The sequence below is a fragment of the Polychytrium aggregatum genome (assembly GCF_025602895.1).
Source record: "Polychytrium aggregatum strain JEL109 chromosome Unknown BJ171scaffold_50, whole genome shotgun sequence".
NCBI classification, from domain to species: Eukaryota; Fungi; Chytridiomycota; class Chytridiomycetes; order Polychytriales; genus Polychytrium; species Polychytrium aggregatum.
In genome coordinates this window covers 140,664-161,444 of record NW_026516252.1, presented here as the reverse complement: position 1 = coordinate 161,444, position 20,781 = coordinate 140,664, and the positions used below count along the sequence as shown (strand labels likewise).

Genomic DNA, 20,781 nt, shown 5'->3' with positions numbered 1-20,781 from the left:
AATGCTGCCACCATAATGCCACAAGACTAGACGCACTCTCTTTGACCCCGCGTCGAGCTCGGTCCCGCAGGATTTGCAGGGCAGATCCGAAATGTACCATACTCACACGCTGTCACGAAATGCTCATACCTAACTGTAACTTCTGCTCGCATATGTGTCTCTGTTCATGCAACAATATACCATCCACTGAAACGGAGCGAGACCCCCATTTCTGAACACATGGGGACTTTTCTGGATGTGAATACACACATCTGCCAGAGCCAAACAGTATGGCTCAAGATACTCATGTTGCAGTTGCCTCTGGGTGCGTATCGCAGGAAGGGATGTCCATCGAACATACGGAGACCGCGCTTGTACGATATATCAATCCGCCACCACTACCAGAGACTCCCAGACCCAGAATACACGGCGAGCGATTCGTTTGACTCAGCCAACTTGGCAACTGGTGGATACATATCGCGCCTCGAGACTGGACTCCTCGAGACTGGACTCCTCAATCCAACAACAGGCATTGGTTGAAGTGCGAACGAACGCAAAACGAGCGCTGTCCTAATGCGGTCCGAAATCGCGGTCCCAGCTACACATTCAACGCTGCTGGCAAGTGCAGTGCGGTGGAGCCAGGATATCGGTGCTGCCAGCACTCTGGTCAACGAATCCCCGTCCGCGGAGCTATCAGGCGCTTGGTCTTGTGCTTCGCGGCGACTGTGTGCCCCCAGAACCGCTTTCATCTCCCCATAAATCATGCGCTCGCATCACAGCGACAGCCTCAGGGTGGATGAGTGGGTGGGTGTGGAGTGTATATTTACGTTGATTTTCTGACGCACTTGCTCCTATATAGACAGAGTGTGTGGGGGCGGATAGGTAGACGGTGGAGAGTAGCGATGGCAATGCGATTAGATGCCACATGCAGAGCAAGTGGGGGTCTGGGCTCCTGGCTTGTTGAGATTTACGGTGGCATTGGCAGCGGGCTTGTCCTTGCGCTCGTCGTTGTCGATGAGACGCTTCTTGATGTCGCGGGCCAAGCTGAAGAAGGCCTCCTCGACGCCTGGAATCATTCGGATACAGTCCAGTTAAGCAAATGGACATAGACAGGGCTTTCTCTCGGAGCGGTGAGATTTGCGATGCCATTGCCCCCCCCCCTCCAGCATGCACACTACGCAAATGATCGAGTTGAGGAGTGGCATTCGCGGAGTCCCGCAGTCTGGACCCAATCACGAATGCTCGGCAGCCCGTGAATAACCAAGCACAGTAATCCCCCTCTCTTCCAGAATCAAGCCACTCACCAATGTTGGACTTGGCGCTGGTCTCGATGAATCGGATGCCGTATTCGTCGGCGAGGGCCTGGCCCTGCTCTTTGCTGATAACCTTTGAGCCGGACGAGCCTGCCGTCAGCCGTAGCAATCTTCGACTGACTCAAGTCGCAGCACCGAGCCACCTACTGCGGGCGCCACCGCACCCTCGATCAACATGCCATGGCACCAAAGCAACAAGAGAAGCAATCTACTGGCCCGCCAGCGTTCCGCATGGTTTACCTTCTTCTCCAGCATATCGCACTTGTTGCCGATCAGGATCTTGTTGACGCCTTCACTGGCGTGCTGCTCGATGTTGCGAATCCAGTTTCGGATGTCTGCGACCAATCATGTAGATGGGATCCGTAAGTACGGTGGCACTCCAGTCCACCTCACGGCGAAAATCTGCACCAACACAAGCTATGGAGAACGAGCCGGGCTGGGCTGGGCTGAACAGAGCTGGACTGGACTGGACTGGGATACGTACTGTTGAAGGATCGCTCGTCGGTGACATCGTAGGTCAACAAGATACCCATGGCACCGCGGTAGTAGGCTGGACAGTGTCAGGAGCCAACAAGCAGTCAGTTTTCTGTCCAATATGCATGAGCAGCACCGACTCGGCACGGCAGGACACAATATTGGCTGGCCGAGAGGATCGGATGGACAGCGATCTGGGGCACGGGGTCCGCGACCGCTGCACCAGGCAGAGGCTGCATCGAAGAAAAAAGGGCTGTTGAGGCTGTACCGGTGGTGATAGTGCGGAAGCGCTCCTGGCCGGCGGTATCCCAGATCTGCAGCTTGATTCGCTTTCCGTCCAGGTCGATGGTACGGATCTTGAAGTCGATACCGATGGTGGTGATAAACGAGGGCGTGAACGAGTCGTCCGAGAAGCGAAGGAGAAGACAGGATTTGCCGACGCCTACCGGCAACAAAGACAAGCAAGTGACAGCGTTAAAGTGGGAGGTAAGCGGCTGAGGCAGCGGGAGCGAGATAGGACCTGCCAGAAGTGCCACCACCCTGGACTGGTCAAATGACCCCCGGACCATGAGTTCCAAGGCCGGCACATGAGCCGACGGTGTGTGACATGAGCCGATGGCAAGTCGAGAAGAAAGACGGTCGAATCGCAGGCAATGCGCGACGGCGCAAGGTTCTGTCGACCCGACCAGGGGTGGCTGCCGAGCAGGAACGGGAGACACACTGCTGGCCATTTCGCCACAAGCTGCACACTCGGCCGGAGTAGATGGTCGAGTGTGTATCGCTCGCGGTCAAACACTCTGTCGTCCGGTGGCCAAGCCAGCGATGCCGTCGGCCGAGCTGCAGCGAAGCAGGGAGGCAGGCAAGGTCGCTGGGTGTCGAGAAGTGGGAAGGGGGGGGAGGCAGACGAATGGGCTGGGAAGGCGCCTCGGGCTCGTCGAGGAGGCCTACCAGAGTCACCAATCAGCAGGAGCTTGATGAGGTAGTCGTAGGTGGCGGACTTTGAGGTGGCCATGGTGGATAGACGGAATCGGCAGGCAAGACGGCAGAGACGGCGAAGGCAGGGACGAGGCAAGACAGAGGAAAGGGTGCAAAAAAAGGAAGGGGGAACCCTCAAAAGGACGGGGACGGCCGAGGCTCGGAGCGAGACGACGGCGAGAAGCAGACGAGGGGCCGGGCGAGGGCGAGATGGGGCAGAGAGCGCTGGTACAGTGCAGCGAGAGCCGCCGGGGCACCAGCGAGGAGCGGGCGAGATGGAGGATTCTGGAACGGCGCGCGGCCTGGTCGCATGTGCTCTCGGCGCCCAGCGGGGGGGGGAGGTTGGGGAAGAAGCGCCAGGGACGGCGTGCGGTTGCGGGTGGCGAGTGCTGCTGCAGCGATCGAGGAAGCAGGGCCCGGATACAGCACCGCCGGTGCGGTCAGTCTTGCGATGCAACTAGATGCAACTAGATGCAACTAGATGCAACTAGATGCAACTCGATGCAACTCGATGCAACTAGATGCAACTAGATGCAACTCGATGCAACTCGATGCAACTAGATGCAATATCAGATGCAACTAGTTGCAACTAGACGCATACATGTCTGAACGCACAAACAGTGGCTCGCGATGCTCTCTTCCATTACCGCTCGTCCGCGCAGCCCGTCGATGTGGAAGCTGTCTATTTGGTATCTTTGCGGCGGGCATTGGCACAGTGCTCGCAGTACCACTTCTGTCCTTTTGGTGGCGGCTCCTTCAGATTCAGGCATCCCATATGGAACCATTCGTATGGACACTGGGGAGATTCGGGTTCAAAGCATCAGCACACCGAGGAACTTGCTATGCCATCTTGGCACGACGGCCGCTGAACGACGGTCACTCAACGACAGCCAGCAGATGCGCACTTACATCGTCGTTGTCGCATCCTGTATCCAGTTGTCCACAGCGTGTCAACAAGTCAGGGAGACATGTGAAATGAGCATGCATCCAAAAGAGCCACAGACAACAGCGTCGCTGAGATACGCATTCCATGCAAGTATTGCCAGGCGACGTCTCGTCTCAGTGGCTCCCAGCCGCCAAATGCCCGTCGCGCATGTCGCCCAAGCTATCGACCGTACCCAGCATGATCCCGTAGGACACTTGGCGACAGATACAGTACTTGGGCTCGTCAGGATTGATCTCGAGCCCCTCTAGAGGATTGACTTTGAAGTCCTTTGGGGCCGGCTGGCTGGGCTTGGATCTGCTGCAAGTTCAATCAGCAGTTTGTATCAGATCATCCGGACACCAGCAGCGATCGGGCCATTCACGACAACATCCCTTCCCAAGGTGGCCGGCGCTGGCTTACCTGGACCTGGGTGGGCTTGTCGGCTCCTCGGAGGGCCCTTGCTTTCGCTCTAAACCGCCGGACGAACAGGAGAATGTCGTCAGTGCATTCCTAAGCGAGATCACGGTTGATCGCCGCACAATGGTGATATAGCAACGCCTCCATGAGGGTATGCACCGAATCGCCGCCACATACTCTTCTTCTCGGATGGCTTTGCTTTCTCCTCGGAGGTTGGCGTCCTCGCTTCACCCCCAAGCTTGATCGCCGGACCGATCATCTGCGAGTCTTCGAGCTTGGAGATGTCATCGTCCAGTTTCCGGATATGGCGATCGACCTGCCCGCAGAAAGCAGTGAGTCCAGCTCACTCCAGCCCAGTTCAGTCCAGTTTGGCGACTCCCGCATATCATCGACGCTACGCGGCACCATCCATGTCCATATGGTAGATTCGGATGCTCACAAGATCGTAGATTTGACTCGCCAGTGCAAACTTTTCGTGGGTTCGCTCGACGGGGACCGAAAGCTGTCGGCAGATCTCCGTGGCCTTCTTCGTCCGGTCCGTGTCGCTCAATGGGGTGGATGGGCTGGCTTCATCGACCCGCTGGGAATACTCATCCAGATCGAGTCGCACTTGGCAAAGCACATCTGTTCGGGAGTGTCCGCCCTCGGTTGGCTGAGTGGATGAAGGACAGATGCCTGATGCAGTGGAGCAAGCGACGCACCTTGGATCAACCGATCCTGCTCTTTGATCTGGGCGGATGAAAGGAAGATTCAGTCCTCGACCTCAACCCCAGTCGCGCCCGGCCGCCAGCAAAGCCAGTGCAGCAAAGCCAGTGCAGCAAAGCCAGGGTAGCGGAGGGATGCAAAGATGATATCGGCCGTATGCAGCATGACCCATCCGATATAACCATGCATCCCAGGGCCTCGCCGGATGCGTCAGCGAGGATCGAACCGCTTATCCGAGCAGCGATACTCACATGCAGTAACATCCGCCTGACTTCGGCCGGAAGCGACTCCAGCACTGCTCGCAGTCACGAAAGTGGAGGAGGGAGAAGGTCGATGTATGAGCGGCCGCCATGAGCGAATGTGATGCTGTCTTGAAGCCAGACTTGATTGTCGCTACTTGGGCTCCACCCGCCTGCTCCAAGCACTCACCATCGGAATGACTCTTCAGCCCCACACGGCATGAGTAAAGAGAGTGTGTTCGCATGAGCCTCAAAGTCGTGACCAGCCCCCAGTCCGATCTCGCCGTCGCCCCCATTCCAATCGCCATCCTCGAATGACGAGCAGGGCAGCATAGAGAGGGCATGCATGTGCGGGCCCAATACCTCCAAAAACGACAGATCAGCGTGCTCCGACATGGGTCTATGATTTGGTGCTGCTCGAGCCAAGCAAGACAGGCATCAACCAAGACGGACATCAAGCAGCACGGGCGGCAGACAAGCAGCGACTCTCGCGATATCAGCGAGCCGCGGTGACCCTGGTTGCGGCGGGTTCTCGTCCCCACAGCCGATCTTGCCCGGACCCTCCCTTACCCTCGCACCACCACCGACAAGTTGACCGAGTGCCGGAGCAAATATCTCTTTCCGGATGCTTTGGCTCCGGACCCAGGACCAATATTGACCTCAGCTCCTTCTCCAGCCCCAGACCGACATGGCTTCTCGGCGAGAACAGGCGCGAGGGACTGTCATTTGCCCATATACGGCAAGCGCTGCGCAGACACGCGATTCGACAGCGCGGCCGACATGCATCTGGAACGACCTGCACTTCCCCCCCCCGCAATTCGCCCCTCCCCCGTCGGTTTGGATCTCGTCTCGCTCCGCCAGTATATATTCGGACACCCTCAGCATTGAGTTCGTCCAGCGCACCCCCTCGCAGCTCATACAACACGCCCACCTCGTCCTTGCCATCACGCCAGTCCAGCATGCTCGGCAACACCGACGAGACCCCCGCGCAGCAACCGCTGGCCGACTTTGGCAGCGCCGACTTTGACAACACCGAATTTGAGCCTTCGGCAGCGGCCTACAAGGACGAGCCCCTGCTGACCGAGAGCAAGCATCGCTTCGTCATGTTCCCGATCCACTACAACGAGGTGAGACGCCATGGCAGCGGTATCCCGTGGTTAGATCGTGCTCGGCGGCATCATCGAGTGGCTTCCCTCGGCCTGCCCGATCCCCACTGACAGATACTCCCAAACCCCTCGTCTGATGCCCCGATCAACAGATCTGGCAGGCCTACAAGGCCGCCGAGGCCAAATTCTGGAGTGCCGAGGAAATCGCACTCTCCGAGGATGCCGAAGGTGAGTCCGACCGATCAGTGACTCCATTAGCGGCGATGGCCGTGGAGCCTCGCCAACACATCCCTCATTGAGCGGTAGTCCATATGCGCCGTGCTTCTCACACCCTCCATTTGATCCATCGCCAGGGTGGGAGACATTGTCAGGCAAAGAAAAGTCGGTGCTCCTGCAGATCCTGCTGCTGCTGGCCACCAACGATTCGTTCGTCGGCAATGTCCAATCCCGCGTCGCCAACGAGATCCAGGCTGCCGAGCCTCGCGCATACTACGGCTTCCAGATCATGCAAAAGAACATCCACCTGGAGCTGCTCAACGCTCTCCTGGGCCTGTTTCTGAAAGACGACGCAAGCCGCGATCTGATCTACGAAACCATCAGCTCCTGTAAGTGTCCATCCACGAGCAATTGGCGGCGTGCAGCAAGGCCATGTGCAGGGTTGTTCTGAGCCGGCCCTCCTCAGATACTTGCTAGTTTCTGCTTTTGGCTCTTCATGTGCGCAGCGGTCCCCCATATCGTGTGACGGATCATTGCCAGTTGCTTGCCTATGTGTATGGACAAATTGTGTCCATCCATCACTCTCCCTGTGCATTGAGCTCCGTTGCCTCGGCAGCCACTCGTACCGGCCTCGATTCATCCACTGCCCACAATCCCATCGGTCTACTACTGTCCCCCGCTTCCCTGCCTCTCTGCTTCTCTATTCCACTACCATTTGTCATCATCGCCAAGCACACTGATGCCTCAACTGCTTGCATGGATAGCGAGTGCTTATGTAGTCGATCTTTGCTGATGTGCACCATGTTCCATAGTCCCCAGCCTGCACAGAAAGATTGCTTGGGTCGAGCGCCACATCCACAAATCCCACGAGCACTTTTCTGTCCGCAACGTTGCCCTGGCCATCTACAGCAAGATTTTCAACTCGACTCTGAGCATCATCGCCGTCCACCTGGCCGCCAAGGTGCCAAAGTACGAGCGTTCGGCATTGCCTGGCTTCCTCCACGGACTCATCAAGATGCATCACGACTACCACCACTATTATGAGCTCTCGACCATCCTCGGCGACCTTCTGGTCAACAAGGTCCCTGTCTCCAAAGTGCACGCCATGCTGCAGGAGGCCGTCGACATCGAGGAGGAGCTCGTCAAGGACCTGTTTTCGTATGCCGGCAACGCGATTGCCCTGGCCGGCACAACGGTCGATCCGGCCGAGCTGAAGCGGTATTGCAAGTTTGTCGCCGACCAGACTGTGGTTGGGCTCGGCTTTGAGAAGGTCTTTGGCGTCACCGACCCACTTCCCTGGGCCACGCGCATCATCGAGTCGGAGACCATCAAGATCAAGTCGAAGACCCCCGTCACTGCCATCCAGAAGAAGGCCGAGGTTCCCGCGAACATCGAAAGCGCCTTTACTCTCGACGACGACTTTTAACATCCTGGCAAGAGCAGCTGTGCCCACTCCCCTGTTTGTTTGTTGTTTGTTTCTCTCCCTCTCTCTCGCTCTCGCACATCCGATCGGCAGTCCAGCGTTCATAATCATGAAGCGGAACTCTCCTTGGTCCTCTGAGGCCCGATAGCCACAATTTTATCCCAGAACCTGAATACATTTCTTCCATTGTACAACATTGGTTTGACTCGCATGGATCACTCACAAAAATGATCAGTCGCAGCATTGACCCCTCGCCACACGCATGATCGCTCTCATCCCCAGCATCGTGGCCATACCGACGAAGGTGGCGACCACACGCCATCAACAGCAGGGTTGTGGATATAGCAAGTGCAGCAGCATGCATCGGACTACCGCATCGGACTACCGCATCGGACTACCGCATCGGATTGCACACCTCATGCCGCTGGCGCCGCTCATGAACGCGACGACGCACCACCCTTTCGCTTCAGCAGCGCAAAGCCCTGCATGAGCTCCTCCAGCTCGCGCCGGAACCCCTCGATCTCCTGGTTCTTTCTCTTGAGCAAGGGCTCGTACATGGCGCGCACCCGCTCGACTTCCTTGCGCGCCAGCTCCTGGGCATGCACCTGGATGCGCTTCTGGATGTCCGACTCGCGCTCCGAGTACTGCTCCTCGAGCGTCCGGATTTGCTCCTCGAGCCGGGCAAAGGCATGCATGTCCGGCGTCCAGTTCTGGCGTGCCACTCGGAGTTGCTGCTGGAGCTGTTGGCTCTGGCGCCGCAACGCCGAATCGCTGCCGAGCTTGGCCTCCTCAAGCGACGCCTCGAGGCGCCGGCACTGCTCTTGGAGCTCCCCGTGCTTGTCCCGCAAGACCTGCAGCTGCTTTTCGGCGTCGTCGCGGGCGCGCTTGAGCTCGCGAACCTCCAGCTGATGCGCACTTTGCAGCGCGCGCCGGGTCTCCTCGCGAGCCAACTCGACAGCTTGGTGATAGTGCGCCGAGGAGATCTGCGAGGTTTCTTGCTGGGTCTGCTTAAGGATAGCAAGGGTGTTTTCTTGGACAGCCTTGCGGGCGGTCTCGCTGATTTGGAGCCTGGGAGCACGTGTGGATGGGAGAACGAAACCCGACACAATGCCAGAAGGACGGCGCAGGGACGGCTCAGCGACATATTCACGAGACAGAATGCGGGCCCGCTGCGACGCACCCAAAAGCGCACCCACCCGCGCTGACCCGGGAGAGCAGTGGGCGTCGAGCCATGGAGAAGGGGGTGGGGCGTTGGGAGGAAAGGTACATACTTGTTCTTGAGATTCAGATTGGTCATCCGAAGTTGCTCCAGCTCGGTCCGCAGCTTGCCGACTTCTTCAACCCACTTTGTCTCCTCGACGGCAAAGACCTTGTCGTGCCACATCTGCTGCATCTGCACGATCTTGGCCTCGTAGCTGGACACCAAGCGGTCCTTCTCGAGCGCGTTCTGCAGCAGCTCGGCTTCGACGCTGTTCTTGGTCTTCTGCACCTTGGTCAGCGTTTCTTCGTATTCGCTCATCAGCCGCTCGTACTCGAGGAGCTTGCTCTGCTGCTGGATCATCCGCTCGGTGAGGGTCTCGACCTTGGCCTCGGAGAGCGACAGTAGCTTCTGCGTCTGCTCTAGCTCCGATCCAAGGGTCTTGACGTTGTTGGCCTCCTTGAGCTGCTGGGAGTATTCGTTCAAGAGTGTGGAGAGCTGCTGCTCGAGCTGCGAGATGCGATCGTTGGCCAAGCCGATGGTCTCGGACGAGGTCTTCTCCGCAGCCTCGAGGAGCGATCGATAGAGTTGGTCGTTCTTGGACTTGAGCTCGGCGAGCTGCTCCTCGTACTCAACCTGTTGTCGCGACAACTAAGGGAATAGACGGACAAAGGAAGTCAGAACGCCGTGGCCGACCCAAAGAGCCGATTCCCGTTTACCACGCAGCGACATAATCCATCATCGACAGCGACGCAATCCATCATCCACAGCGGCGCAATACATGATATTCAGCGGGTTGATTTGCGATTTGCGTACTCGCTCCACACAAAAGGCCGTACCTTGTTCTCGTGTTGTCGGCATACCTCCCGGTGCTCATTCAGCGTCGTTTCGGCATCGAGCTCGAGTTGCTTGATGCGCTCGCGGAGCCTTCGGATATAGTCGGGTTGGTCCATAGCCGGCCGGGCCAGTCCAAAGGCAGAGTCGCCGCCAGATGTCGATGCCGATGTCGATGCCCGTGCCGTTTGAACCAGACTCTTGATCTGCGCCAGTTTCTGCTCGAGTCGATCGGGCTGCTGCTGTCCTGGGCGCTTGCCATCTGTGCGCCGACTGCTGTGCGATGCGGCCGGAATCTTAGTTCGCTGTGCCTGGGTGGTGAGTCCAAGGGTCTCGACCATGGCCACAAAGTCGTCGATGCTCTCCAAGAGCGCCGGCGAAGGAAGCCACGGCTGCAGTTCAGGGCCACCAGCAAGATGACTCTCGGGCAGCCTGCCGCTCTGGGAAAAGGCTTCGAGCTTGCCCTCCAGCTGGACGATATACGCCTCATAGCGCTCCTTGGACTCTTTGAGCTGACCACGCAGGCGATCCAGCTCCTCTGGGCTGGCCTCGGTCAGTTCCCGCAGCTTCGAGTTGGCTTCGGCAAGTTGCGCCCGGACCTTGACCAGCTCGCCCTTCATGGCCTCGCGCTGATCCTCGGCATCGCGACGAGTATGCTGAAGCTCGTGCTCGAGCTCCTCCAGGCGGACCCGAAGCTTGGCCGCACCAAAGTCGGCGTCGTTCTCGCGGCCATGCAGCTGCTGACGCAGATGGGCAATCTCTCGCTCGGTGGCCTCGTGCTTGAGAAAGAATTGGTGTTCGGTCTCCTTGGCCTTTTTCTTGAGTCGCCGGACCTGCTCGTCCAGCTTCTCGTTCTCGCGCTGGAAGCCCGCGATCAGAGCCTCCTGTTCCTCAAACTGTCGCCGCAGCGCGGCCAGCTCCGAGTCCGGGACGCCCTCGATTGCATCGGGCACTCTGACTCGGCCGGCCTGGAACAGGTCTCGTTCTTCCCGCAGCTTTTCGAGAAAGTCGACTTCGTCCTTGAGGCTCTGGATGGCGCTGTCCTTTTCGACGATCGTCGCGGTGAGCTTCCTGATGGCTTCGTCTTTATCATGGATAAGCCGAGTCAGACACTCGATCTCTGAGGCGAGTTGCGCGGATTCTAGACTGGTAGCTGGCTGGATGCTATCAGGACGCACGGGCAGCAGGGGCGTAGGCGGGTCCTGAGACGAGGACGAGCGATGGTGCGGTGCCGCCGGGTGATCGGATATAGCGGGTTTGAGTTCCTGGGTCGAAGGTCGCCGCTTGAGGTTTGTGTCCTGCAAGATGGCTTTCTTGAGCGAGCTCTTGGAGTTTTGCCTCGCCGGAGGCTTGGACAAGACCTGGCTGGTGCTCGCCTTGGCCGGCGATACTGACGGCCGCGGCGCTGGCTTGCCGGTAGCAGAGGATGGCGGTGCAGCCAACCCACTGGATGGCAGCTTCGGACGAGCTTGGGCTACTGGCCGCTTGGGATCTGCTCCGAGAGTACCCGCCGGTCGCACGGCGATCTGAGACGGAGCTCCATCATTCGATGGCAAAGTGGGTTGCTTGCCATCCTGCTCTTTGGCAGGGCTGGGGAGCACGAGTCTGACTCGGCTGACGGTCTCACCACGACTGGCTTCACGATGAGGCTTGGACTGGAGCTGCGTCTGCTCGAGACGAGACTCTGGCTCGGGATGGAGGCCATCACGACTGAGTTGTGCTTCGATGTGCACATCCGACTCGAGGTCCCGATCGGATATCGGTTGCGGATTCAGTTCGGCGCCAAGGTGTTGCGCATTCGATGCATTCTGTAAGTCAACTTCAGCAAGAGATGGATCGGAAGGAAGTTGACTCGATTCGGCCTTGGGAACCGGATGGCGGGTGGCCACGGCTGGCGAGGCCAGCGGAGAAAGCAAGTCCGGTGAGGGACACTCCTCGCGAGTTGGACTGAGAGGCAAGACCCCGTTTGAGAGCGGCGAAGCTGGCCTTGGAACCCGCGATGGCGATGGTGGTGATGGCGATGGTGGTGATGGCGATGGTGGTGATGGCGATGGTGGTGGTGATGGTGATATTGATACGGATCCTGGCTGGGCCTGCAGCGGGTACGGTGACTCGGGATTGGTATTGCGAATGTGTGATGACGGTGTAGACAGGGACTCGGGCGAACGGGCACGCCCATGATGCTCGCTCGACTCGGATTCAAACTGGTAGGAGTAGCCGTCGTCCTCGACATGAGATCTGGACTCGTGTTGGAATGGCGATGGAGAGCGGGAGATGTCGGCTTCTGGTTGGGTAGGAACAGATGGGCCGAGTGGCAGTGAGCCGTCCAGGATGGGTGCGGAGACATGACTTTGAGGCAGATCGTGGATTTCGTCCAGGAGCGAGCTCGCCGAAAGCACCGGCGGGAGACCAGGAGCAAAGGGAGGTGGATTGTTGGAAAACTGAATCAAATCGGTGGATTCGGCGTGTGTTGGTGGCTCGGACAGGGTGGGCAGATCGGTTCTGAGTGGAGATGGGGGCGAGTCCTTGTCCGCTGGATCGCCTGCCGGATGGTCTGCCGGATGTTCTGTTGGATGGTCTGCTGGATGATCTGTTGGATGGTCTGTTATATGGTCTGTTGGATCGTCTGTTGGATGGTCTGGTAGAGGAGGCCGGCCCGAAGAGACCTCACCAGGCGATTCGGTGTCTTCGGCGGTGTCTGGACACTGGTTAAGCGCCCGGTAATCGATGGAACTGCCCAGCTCGGCTTCGAGAGTGCGGAAGAACCTTGCTTTGGTGCCCTCAGTAAACGACGACTGCGAGGGCTCTGATGGACCCAGGGTATTGACCAGGACAGCATCGGTGGCGGGGCCAACAGGAGCAGCAGCAGCAACAGCAGCAACAGCAGCAACAGCAGGCCGAACAGCGCTCTCGGTCGGGGAGGACTGAACAAGATCATCGAGGTCCATGTTGGGCAGCGAGATGCTGCTGGAGGTGCAGTCAATGTCGTCATCGTCCGTCCAGGGCTTGCGCACGGCACTCAGTCGAGAGACGTCCTTGAATCCAGAGGGGAGACCAAAGGCCGATGATGGCTCGTCGATCTGGACCAGCACATGCTCTGAGGACGAGGGATCGGTCTGAGCACGAGCACGAGCACGAGCACGAGCACGAGCACAAGTGGAGATAGATGAGTCGGCAGCTCGCATAAGAGAGAAGAAGAAATCCGGAAAGGGAGGGCATTTGGGTGCCGTGTCGGCCAGCTCGTGGCTGATTACCTGCGAATCGGTCGCGGTGTGGATGAGGCTCTCCATCAGCAATACGATGAGGGAGCGGTCGGCAATTGTGGGTGTTGAGTTTGAATATTGATTAAGTCTTGATTCTTGAGTTCTGATTCTTGAGTCTTGAGTCTAGATTCTTGAGCCCTGAGCCTGAACCGCGAGGTGCAGACTGGCAGAATCGTTGCTGGTCCAAAAGCCGGATCAAAAGCAGGTGAATGTGAGCGACGAACGCGGCGCATGGAGCTTCAAACAGACGGATGTCAAGCGGATCGAAGCACACGCCCATCGGTTGGATTCCCTGGGGTCCGCTCAGATATACGAAAGCTGGGTTACCAGAGGGCGAGGCAGACAGGGCTTCAGGCCAGGAAACAGGCAAGATGAAGGAAGACCCGGGCAACAGGACGCAGCTCCGGCCCGATCAGCACACGATTGTCGCGCGGCGGTTTCCCCCATGAAGCAAATGCTCGGCGAGACCGCCGGCTGTTGCGACCAACTCTGTATGCAAGTGATGCCGCCCCGCTCAAGCCCGGATAAGCTGTCGACTGAATACATCATTCTATATTTCGTCCGAAGATTACGACGATACTCGGGTGTGCTGATCTGCTCTCAGGGAGCTATATATGGAGGGGGGAAGGGGTCTATATACATGATATCCAAAAGTTGAAGGGGTGGAGAGGGAAGTCAAGCCAGAAGGCTCCTCGTACGTCGCTGCTACGGGCAGCAGGCTATCGAGGGTGGAAAGACTGAGAGGGGAGCCAGGTCTTCGGCCCGGACAAACATATTGTAGTTCAGTTCCTCCATCAGCCTCCTTTCGGCCAGATTCAAGGTTTCAAGCGGCAGGCCCGCGGTCTGGGCCCAGATCTTGTTGGCATAGCTGCGTTCGTAGTGTACTTTCGAGGCAACGACGAGGGCAGCGACAAACATCAGAGTCCCTGAATGGACAATCATCTCGGGACAGTTGAAGGGCGAGCGCGGGGCCGAGGGCAGGGCGACGACGACGGGCAAGCAGCCCGAGGGCAGACTCGGAGGATCCCAATAATAGCCATGGCTCGGCAGCGAGCCGGATATCAGGCACATGTTCTTCTCGAGCGAGTACAGGGCCGAGCGCAGGACAGGGCCGATGCGCAGAGCAGTAGTGATGCGGTAAAGGTACACCAGGGCCATCTGCAAGACCGAGAGCGAGTCGCGAGACTGGATAAGAAACTTTTTGATGATCTTGAAGATGGGCGAGGTCGTCGGGGCAGCCAGCGATGTCAGGAACTGCTGTGGGTACAGAGTCTCAAGGATGTAGAGATAGTAGTAGGCCACCGAGTCGGGATGTGTTGACTGGTCCGGGGTGGCCAGCGGGGCCGGGTATGTGGCCGGGTATGCGGCCGAGGGGACCATCTGCGGCCAAGTATGTTGGGCAGGATCGAGGGGAGTGGTGAGCATGGCAGGAGGGAGGCGAGAGAGATGATGGGCCGAGGGACAGGATTGTCAACAGGAAATGTGGACAGGAAATGTGGACAGGATTGTGGAAGAATTGTCAACAGGATTGTCAACAGGATTGTCAACAGGACTGTGGAAGGATTCACTCGAGGAGACAACAACGATGGCAATCACTATGGGAATCACTATGGGAATCTCAGAGAAAGGGATCACTTTTGTTGCTATATCGAGGCGCCCCTGGATTCTGGGGAGAGTGGAATGACAGACGGAGCGAGAGGCAAAGTATGTATCGAGCGGGTGTTTTGCGGCAACGGCCCAAGTATCGCAGAGCGAAACAGGCCAGACGCAGGATCGGCGTTGACTTGGAGCAAAGGCAGAGCAGAGGCGACCGGAGCACAGCGCAGCGACGAGAGACAGAGAGACAGAGTCGCAGGACGAACAGGGCTCCGGGCGGATGAGGGAAGATAAATGGTTTTTGGATGGGGGCGCTGGCCTTGGCTTTGGGCCGGCGCGGGTGTTGGCGAGACGCTCGCGGGGCCGCGGCGCAACCGCCATGCCGGGCAAGAGGCGTGCGGGAGGGTGGCAACAGAGCGACAGGCCCTTGTCGGGCGCGGCGGCCGCGCGGCTGGCTGCTGCGATGGGCGGAATGGCGATGTCGACAGTCGGTGGATGTTACGGCGGCCGCAGGGCAGCGAGCTTGATTCGCCTATGAGCAGAGCTGAATTAGACAGATTGAACAGATTGAACAGATTGAACAGATTAGACAGATTAGACAGATTGAACAGATTAGACAGATTAGACAGATTAGACAGATTAGACAGATTAGACAGATTAGACAGATTAGACAGATTAGACAGATTGAACAGTTAAAGCCGATTCGGCACACCCGGCTTGACAGGCAATGTCGTTCGTTCGGCACCATTGTCATTCCCTCTGACGACCCAACCCGGGCGACAATCATTCGCATTTGCAAAGTTAACAACATCAAGGTTTCCATCCGCCGCCGCCCAAGGCTGCTGCGATGCTGTCGGTGCTGTCGCGATTCCACCGGCGCACTCTTCGCTGGCAAATTTGCAGGCGCTCTCGCCGCCTGGCTCGCCCGTACTCGACCGCACGTGTGCTGTCTTCGCTCACTCGCCGGGGCTGGTGGATGGGGGTGGGGTGCAACCATGCGTCATCGGCAGCATACACAGGCCGCAGACCGCCTGCGATGTCCGCAGAAGGCAATGCGTGCTGCGATGGATGGATACCGACAGGCACGGAGTCAAGGGAACAACCTGCCAAGACGACCAAGGCGCGACGGCGATGATCCGGCGGCGTGGGAAGATGCCTGTTGTATTTCTGGTGCGGATCCGCACCCATCTCAGTCCAGTCCGTCCGGTGCTCTTGCCGGCCAAGCAGGACAGAGCCAGCCCAAAGATGCACAATCGCAACACCCAAGACAATCGCAACACCCAAGACAATCGCAACACCCAATACACTCGAGACACCCAATACGCACCGCACCGCCGGTTGTGCTGCTTCTCACTCGCGTCCCCCAGGCTTGGTGGCCATGGCCCCCGCGCACCCAGGAGCCACAGCCGGCCGCGCCGCTGGACAGAAACGTGTCGCCTGTGCGATGTCGTGATCGCTTGTGCGAGACAGCATCATCCGCGCACGTGCGCCAGCCATGCTGCCAAGCCACACGCCGGGCTGCAGCGTTTCCCCTGGGTCAACTGTGTCCGAACTTGGCTGCAAATGCCTGGTACTGCGCAAGCATCTCGTCCGACAGCGACGGCTTGACCACCTCCAGGGCATCGACAAAGTGCTTCATGTCCTGGACAAGCCATGCCGGGTCAGATCATATCAAAACTCAACTCAACTCAAACCAGGCCGTGTCGACCCAAATCAGGCCCAATCGGCCCAATCGGACCAAGCCAACCCAAGCCAAGGCTCGGCCACCGCGGCTCGCGCCTTGTCTCGACAGGACCACCCAGCCCGTTCATCCTCAGTTCGTCCGCTCTGGCCCAGGGGGGTCCCGGCTGGGTCCCTCGCCAATGCCCAGTCGTTCCTTTCTCCTCCACCGGGCCGGACTAATCTCCTTGGGCCCCACATGCGCGACTTACGATCTCGCAAAGACCTCCGGCCTGGGCGTTGGCGTTCTCCAGGCTCCCGATTTGACTGTGCTCGCGCAGACAGGCCAGCGCTGCCTCTCGGCAAACGCCCTTGAGGTCAGCACCCGTATACCGGTCCGTCTGCTGCGCCAGCGCCGCGAGGGAGACATTCGCCGAGAGCGGCGATCGGCGTGTGAAGATCTCGAGGATCTCCGTGCGCGACGACCCATCGGGCGGCGGGACCTGGATGGCATCAGACACAGCGAATAAGCCGACCGGATCAAGCAGGCTATCCAAGTGCGGGCGACATTGCATTGCAAACACATGCTGCATCGCTGCTGGCAGTCAGCAATTACATAGAGGACATGATCGAATCGCCCCGGCCGCATCAGAGCCGCGTCGACATTGTCCGGGCGGTTGGTCGCTCCCTGGGAAACAACAGTCGATATTAGCGTGGTGGGCCACCAGTCTTGCCTTCGCGCACATCCGGTCCTCGCACATCCACCCTCCGCAACAAGAGACACCCCTCGAGGTGGCGGAAACATCAGCCAGCCCTTACCACAACCAGTACTCCTTTGGCCAGCTCGATACCATCCATCTCGTTGAGCAGGGTTGAGAGCACTCGCTCCTGGACGACATCAGCACTGCCGCCTTTGGATCCTAGACCCCGGTTGCCAACAATCGTGTCGATTTCGTCAAAGAACACCACCGACGGCACACTCGCCCGGGCCTTCTGGAAGGCTTCGCGAATGGTTCGCTCCGAGTCGCCGACAAAGGCCGAGTACAACTCGGCTCCGTTGACCGATATGAACGTCGACCCGCTTGTCGCCGCTATGATCTTGACCAGGGTGGTCTTGCTGCATCCCGGCGGGCCATAGAGCAGCACGCCCCGGGGAGGCCGCAGTCCCAGACGGACAAACGACTCTCGGTGCTTCAGTGGCCACTCGACCGCCTGGACCAGCTTGCTCTTGATCTGTGCCAGGCCGCCCACGTCGTCCCAGGTGAGCTTTTCGAGGGTGCGCGTGACACTGCGGATGATCGAAGGCTTGAATTGTCCCAAAACCGACTCGAAATCCCGCTGCGTGATCCTTGGTGGATTCGTCGTCGTCGTCGTCGTAGTCGTCGTTGTCGTCGTCGGTAAGGTAGCCATACTCGCTGGACTGGCGCACCCTCTCTCGGCCACGAGGATAGCAACTTCACGACACAGTGCTGCAATGTCGGCCCCGACAAAACCGTTTGTCCGCGCCGCCAAGAGACCAAAGTCAACCTCGGGGACCAGAGGGAGCCCCTCGCTGTAGGTCCGAAATATAGCTAACCGAGCCGACTCGGAGGGCACCTCGATCGAGATTTCGCGGTCAAATCTTGAGCGTCCGAGAGTTGGCCCGGCGGGAGACCACCGAGTGGAAGACAAGGAAGGTGGGAATCAGCAACAGCGGCGACAGGGTCGCAATACGCCGATGACGACATTTGCACCTGCTATCCTTTGCGCGGCGCGATCCAAGGCCAATGGTGTGATGGGCTATCTGTGTGCCGAACATACCTGCCCGGCCGTCGCAGTGCCGGATCGATAGTGTTGGGGCGGTTCGTGGCCGCAATGACGACAATGCGACCTCGGTGCTTCATTCCATCCATCAATGTCAGCAGCTGGGCAACAACACGAGCCTCTTGAAGCCCCGCATCGTTTCGATTCGGCGTCAACGAGTCCTGCAGCATTCCATATCCATCAGAACAGGGGGCATCCGCAGCATGTAAGCTCATGGCACAAGCAGCAACTTGATCTGCACGAGGCAACTCAACTCCTCCACGGCATCGCCAAAGGCATGTGTGCGAGATATGGCTGGGTCGTGCTGTTCCTGCGTTAGCGCCACGGATCCCCCGAGCGATACGGCCCCATGCCCCCGTCCGTCGGTGACTTACAATCTCGTCGATAAAGATGATGACGGGCTGGCTCTGGCTCTTGGCCAGTTCCTGCGCTTCGCCAAAAGTCGATCGCAGGCGCTCTTCGCTCTCTCCGTGATATGCGCTGTAGACCTCGGGTCCATGGATGGAGATCTGGCCAGGGACAAACCGCGAGCAAAGTCAGGGTCGGTCGCAGCAGCATGTGGGGAATGGTGCAGCATTCGGGACCATTAGTTCGAGAGTGACTTTCGATCCATGCCCTTACCATCCGAGCATTGCATGCCTCGGCTGCCCTCCGAACCAAAAGTGTCTTGCCGACACCGGGAGGGCCATAGAGCAGGATACCTGCGGAAAACAAGCAAGCAAAGCCAAGACATCCAAGTGAGTAGATGGACGAGCAATAGACGAGCAAATGAATGTGCGATCGACTTTTGCCGCATGCATCCCGATCGATTGCCGCCAGTCGATCCATCGTCGCGCTGCCGCGATCCCGGGCTTGGGGGTAGGGATCAGTCGTTGATCTACCGCCATCCTGGCCGCTGTAGACAAATACCTTTGGGACAATCGATTCCCAGCGTCTCCACAAGGCCCGAGTGCTTGAGCGGAATCGTCACAACTTCGACCAGGTCCGCAAACGGCTTTTCGAGCCCCGGTGGCGGTCCTTGTGCCAGAGCTGTCCTCGATCCCGACATCGTGAGCTGCTCCAACTGCTCGGTCAGATGCTCGATCGAATCGGTGCTGGGGGCTGTGTCCGTCGAGGCCTGAGACGGAGAGGCCAGGATCTCAATCCTGGTTGCAGCGCCGAGCGCAACGATGCTGTTCGGAGGCGTTGTGCTGCGTATCTTCATTAGCACAGCGAATCGAATCGATTCCCAATAGATTGCGCATCGAAGCCAGAATGTGTGGTTGTGGTGTTTCAGACGGATCAGCGGCTATTCGAGACGAAGCCGCCGCTCTTGTGGAGTCGCTCGTGTGGAGTCGCAGTTGAGCCCCACGAAATGGCCCTCTGGACGCAGGAATGGATAGCGGCATTCATACCTCGATCCGGAGCGAGTGACCAGGACTTTCTTCGCCCAAGACACATCCCTCCGTGAAGATCGTATCCGAGAGCAGCCTTCGAAGCGTCTGCACCAGGTGCAGCAGCGAGAACATCAGCAACGACAGCAACCCGAAGCCATATTTGCGCCGCCAGCGAAGGACAAGAACCACACACCGCTTTCTTGGTATAGACGTCGGCCTGGGCATAGTCGAACCCGAGATCGCTCAGAAAGTCAACCTGCGTCTGGTTGACCTGGACGACGATGGCCTTGGCTGGCTCGATCTGGTGAGGCTGGATGAAGCGAACAGCACCTGCATCGAACATGGGCAAGAGATCCGGAGTCGATCAGAATATACCGAAACCAACTTGTCGCAGGGCAATCGGCAAATGGGACCGAGACCGTTGGGTCCAGAATGAGATGACGGCCTACACTGATCCAGAGCCAGTTCCTCGGCAGATGCTGAGGCATGATGGCGGCAGATGTGTTTGTCGATGCGACAGATGGACCGATCCCATATCGATGTCGATGCCGATGCTGATGCCGATGCCGATGTCAAGGCGAGCGACGGGAGCGGCCACCATCTGCAGTACACAGTTTGCGAGGGAGTTGCGACTTGGACCCATGCATTCACCGAGCTCGCAAGCAGATCCTCTGGGAGGCTGCCCTTGGAGAACCTGCATCGGGCCAGCCCCCGGTCCTCGGGCAGGGCAGACACGGCCCGAAAGACAAGTGGCTCCATTGGCCGAGATCTGGATATGGTCGGGGTGGAGGGGGAGGGAGAGGGAGATGGAGATGGAGATGGAGATGGAGTTGAACTGGGCGGGCAGGTGGCAGCTACACTTTATTCAGAAAAAAAACGGGACAATATAGCCGTTTCCATGAACATGTAGTATGTGCTGTGCTTGCGTCAAGCAAAGCCATAAGAAATAAAACAGATCACTTTGGCAGCCTCCGAGTGAAGACCGCCGGTCGCTCTCCGGTCTCCACAATCGACCTGCACACTGTGATCATGTTGCGCGCCGCATTGACGTCGCGATTCCACACTGTCCGGCAGCTGGGATTCTTGCAGCTCCTGACAAAGTGGGAATTCGCAACGCTGGGCGCATCGAGTCCTTCCAACCGAACTGGCTCCAGGCACTTGGAGCACACTTGCGAGGTGTTGAACTCGTTCGTCGAGACTACCTTGACGCTTCCATGATGGTGATTGGGACGGCGTCGGTGGTGCTCGAATTGCTCAAAGTACCGAGCAAACCGCTGCCT

The 20,781-nt window shown here is 58.5% G+C and overlaps 6 protein-coding genes across 6 annotated transcripts; 1 reads left to right on the top strand and 5 right to left on the bottom strand.

The window, feature by feature from the left end:
- Positions 1 to 779: 779 nt before the first annotated feature.
- On the bottom strand, positions 780 to 3,132 carry BJ171DRAFT_522791 (ras family-domain-containing protein). Its single transcript, XM_053112513.1, has 6 exons — positions 2,715 to 3,132; positions 2,035 to 2,208; positions 1,777 to 1,842; positions 1,533 to 1,627; positions 1,284 to 1,365; positions 780 to 1,045 (listed from the first exon to the last, which is right to left on the bottom strand). Exons 1-6 carry the CDS (start codon positions 2,776 to 2,778, stop codon positions 894 to 896), a joined length of 633 nt encoding a protein of 210 aa, XP_052962786.1. The 5' UTR covers positions 2,779 to 3,132; the 3' UTR covers positions 780 to 893.
- Positions 3,133 to 3,406: 274 nt separating this feature from the next.
- BJ171DRAFT_522784 (uncharacterized protein) lies at positions 3,407 to 5,665 on the bottom strand. The gene is made up of 11 exons (XM_053112512.1): positions 5,598 to 5,665; positions 5,391 to 5,440; positions 5,218 to 5,230; positions 5,040 to 5,083; positions 4,785 to 4,812; positions 4,523 to 4,707; positions 4,261 to 4,399; positions 4,087 to 4,135; positions 3,860 to 3,981; positions 3,651 to 3,667; positions 3,407 to 3,537 (listed from the first exon to the last, which is right to left on the bottom strand). Exons 2-11 carry the CDS (start codon positions 5,421 to 5,423, stop codon positions 3,424 to 3,426), a joined length of 744 nt encoding a protein of 247 aa, XP_052962785.1. The 5' UTR covers positions 5,424 to 5,440; positions 5,598 to 5,665; the 3' UTR covers positions 3,407 to 3,423.
- Positions 5,666 to 5,862: 197 nt separating this feature from the next.
- BJ171DRAFT_463463 (ferritin-like superfamily) lies at positions 5,863 to 7,925 on the top strand. Its single transcript, XM_053108534.1, has 4 exons — positions 5,863 to 6,154; positions 6,286 to 6,361; positions 6,487 to 6,738; positions 7,162 to 7,925. Exons 1-4 carry the CDS (start codon positions 5,987 to 5,989, stop codon positions 7,773 to 7,775), a joined length of 1,110 nt encoding a protein of 369 aa, XP_052962784.1. The 5' UTR covers positions 5,863 to 5,986; the 3' UTR covers positions 7,776 to 7,925.
- Positions 7,926 to 8,044: 119 nt separating this feature from the next.
- On the bottom strand, positions 8,045 to 13,429 carry BJ171DRAFT_240376 (uncharacterized protein). Its single transcript, XM_053106631.1, has 5 exons — positions 13,395 to 13,429; positions 13,059 to 13,245; positions 9,810 to 12,920; positions 8,969 to 9,621; positions 8,045 to 8,840 (listed from the first exon to the last, which is right to left on the bottom strand). The coding sequence occupies exons 2-5, from the start codon at positions 13,092 to 13,094 to the stop codon at positions 8,207 to 8,209; spliced, it is 4,434 nt and encodes a 1,477-aa protein (XP_052962783.1). The 5' UTR covers positions 13,095 to 13,245; positions 13,395 to 13,429; the 3' UTR covers positions 8,045 to 8,206.
- A 319-nt stretch (positions 13,430 to 13,748) lies between these two features.
- BJ171DRAFT_240353 (uncharacterized protein) lies at positions 13,749 to 14,588 on the bottom strand. Its single transcript, XM_053106630.1, has one exon. It carries the CDS (start codon positions 14,490 to 14,492, stop codon positions 13,773 to 13,775), a length of 720 nt encoding a protein of 239 aa, XP_052962782.1. The 5' UTR covers positions 14,493 to 14,588; the 3' UTR covers positions 13,749 to 13,772.
- Positions 14,589 to 15,941: 1,353 nt separating this feature from the next.
- On the bottom strand, positions 15,942 to 20,317 carry BJ171DRAFT_571185 (ATPases of AAA+ class, SpoVK, putative cell division). The gene is made up of 11 exons (XM_053113670.1): positions 19,951 to 20,317; positions 19,695 to 19,831; positions 19,520 to 19,606; positions 19,035 to 19,323; positions 18,747 to 18,826; positions 18,500 to 18,634; positions 18,123 to 18,286; positions 17,142 to 17,943; positions 16,939 to 17,010; positions 16,595 to 16,825; positions 15,942 to 16,305 (listed from the first exon to the last, which is right to left on the bottom strand). The coding sequence occupies exons 1-11, from the start codon at positions 20,258 to 20,260 to the stop codon at positions 16,201 to 16,203; spliced, it is 2,412 nt and encodes an 803-aa protein (XP_052962781.1). The 5' UTR covers positions 20,261 to 20,317; the 3' UTR covers positions 15,942 to 16,200.
- Between the last annotated feature and the right edge of the window lie 464 nt (positions 20,318 to 20,781).

What these genes read in the sequence shown, in the direction of transcription:
- BJ171DRAFT_522791 (XM_053112513.1), bottom strand. Translation starts at nt 2,778, where the DNA reads ATGGCCACCTCAAAGTCCGCCACCTACGACTACCTCATCAAGCTCCTG. An exon ending in CGACGAGCGATCCTTCAACA is followed by an intron (nt 1,628 to 1,776) that starts GTACGTATCCCA and finishes GATTGGTCGCAG; the next exon opens with ACATCCGAAACTGGATTCGC. An exon ending in GCGATATGCTGGAGAAGAAG is followed by an intron (nt 1,366 to 1,532) that starts GTAAACCATGCG and finishes TCCGGCTCAAAG; the next exon opens with GTTATCAGCAAAGAGCAGGG.
- BJ171DRAFT_522784 (XM_053112512.1), bottom strand. Translation starts at nt 5,423, where the DNA reads ATGTCGGAGCACGCTGATCTGTCGTTTTTGGAG. An exon ending in AAAGCCATCCGAGAAGAAGA is followed by an intron (nt 4,136 to 4,260) that starts GTATGTGGCGGC and finishes CCGGCGGTTTAG; the next exon opens with AGCGAAAGCAAGGGCCCTCC. An exon ending in ACAAGCCCACCCAGGTCCAG is followed by an intron (nt 3,982 to 4,086) that starts GTAAGCCAGCGC and finishes AACTTGCAGCAG; the next exon opens with ATCCAAGCCCAGCCAGCCGG.
- BJ171DRAFT_463463 (XM_053108534.1), top strand. Translation starts at nt 5,987, where the DNA reads ATGCTCGGCAACACCGACGAGACCCCCGCGCAGCAACCGCTGGCCGAC. An exon ending in ACTCTCCGAGGATGCCGAAG is followed by an intron (nt 6,362 to 6,486) that starts GTGAGTCCGACC and finishes ATCCATCGCCAG; the next exon opens with GGTGGGAGACATTGTCAGGC. An exon ending in CTACGAAACCATCAGCTCCT is followed by an intron (nt 6,739 to 7,161) that starts GTAAGTGTCCAT and finishes CATGTTCCATAG; the next exon opens with TCCCCAGCCTGCACAGAAAG.
- BJ171DRAFT_240376 (XM_053106631.1), bottom strand. Translation starts at nt 13,094, where the DNA reads ATGGAGAGCCTCATCCACACCGCGACCGATTCGCAG. An exon ending in ACACCGCGACCGATTCGCAG is followed by an intron (nt 12,921 to 13,058) that starts GTAATCAGCCAC and finishes GCTCGTGCTCAG; the next exon opens with ACCGATCCCTCGTCCTCAGA. An exon ending in GCCGACAACACGAGAACAAG is followed by an intron (nt 9,622 to 9,809) that starts GTACGGCCTTTT and finishes CTATTCCCTTAG; the next exon opens with TTGTCGCGACAACAGGTTGA.
- BJ171DRAFT_240353 (XM_053106630.1), bottom strand. Translation starts at nt 14,492, where the DNA reads ATGCTCACCACTCCCCTCGATCCTGCCCAACATACTTGGCCGCAGATG.
- BJ171DRAFT_571185 (XM_053113670.1), bottom strand. Translation starts at nt 20,260, where the DNA reads ATGGAGCCACTTGTCTTTCGGGCCGTGTCTGCCCTGCCCGAGGACCGG. An exon ending in ACGTCTATACCAAGAAAGCG is followed by an intron (nt 19,607 to 19,694) that starts GTGTGTGGTTCT and finishes CACCTGGTGCAG; the next exon opens with ACGCTTCGAAGGCTGCTCTC. An exon ending in GCACTGCGACGGCCGGGCAG is followed by an intron (nt 17,944 to 18,122) that starts GTATGTTCGGCA and finishes CGGACGCTCAAG; the next exon opens with ATTTGACCGCGAAATCTCGA.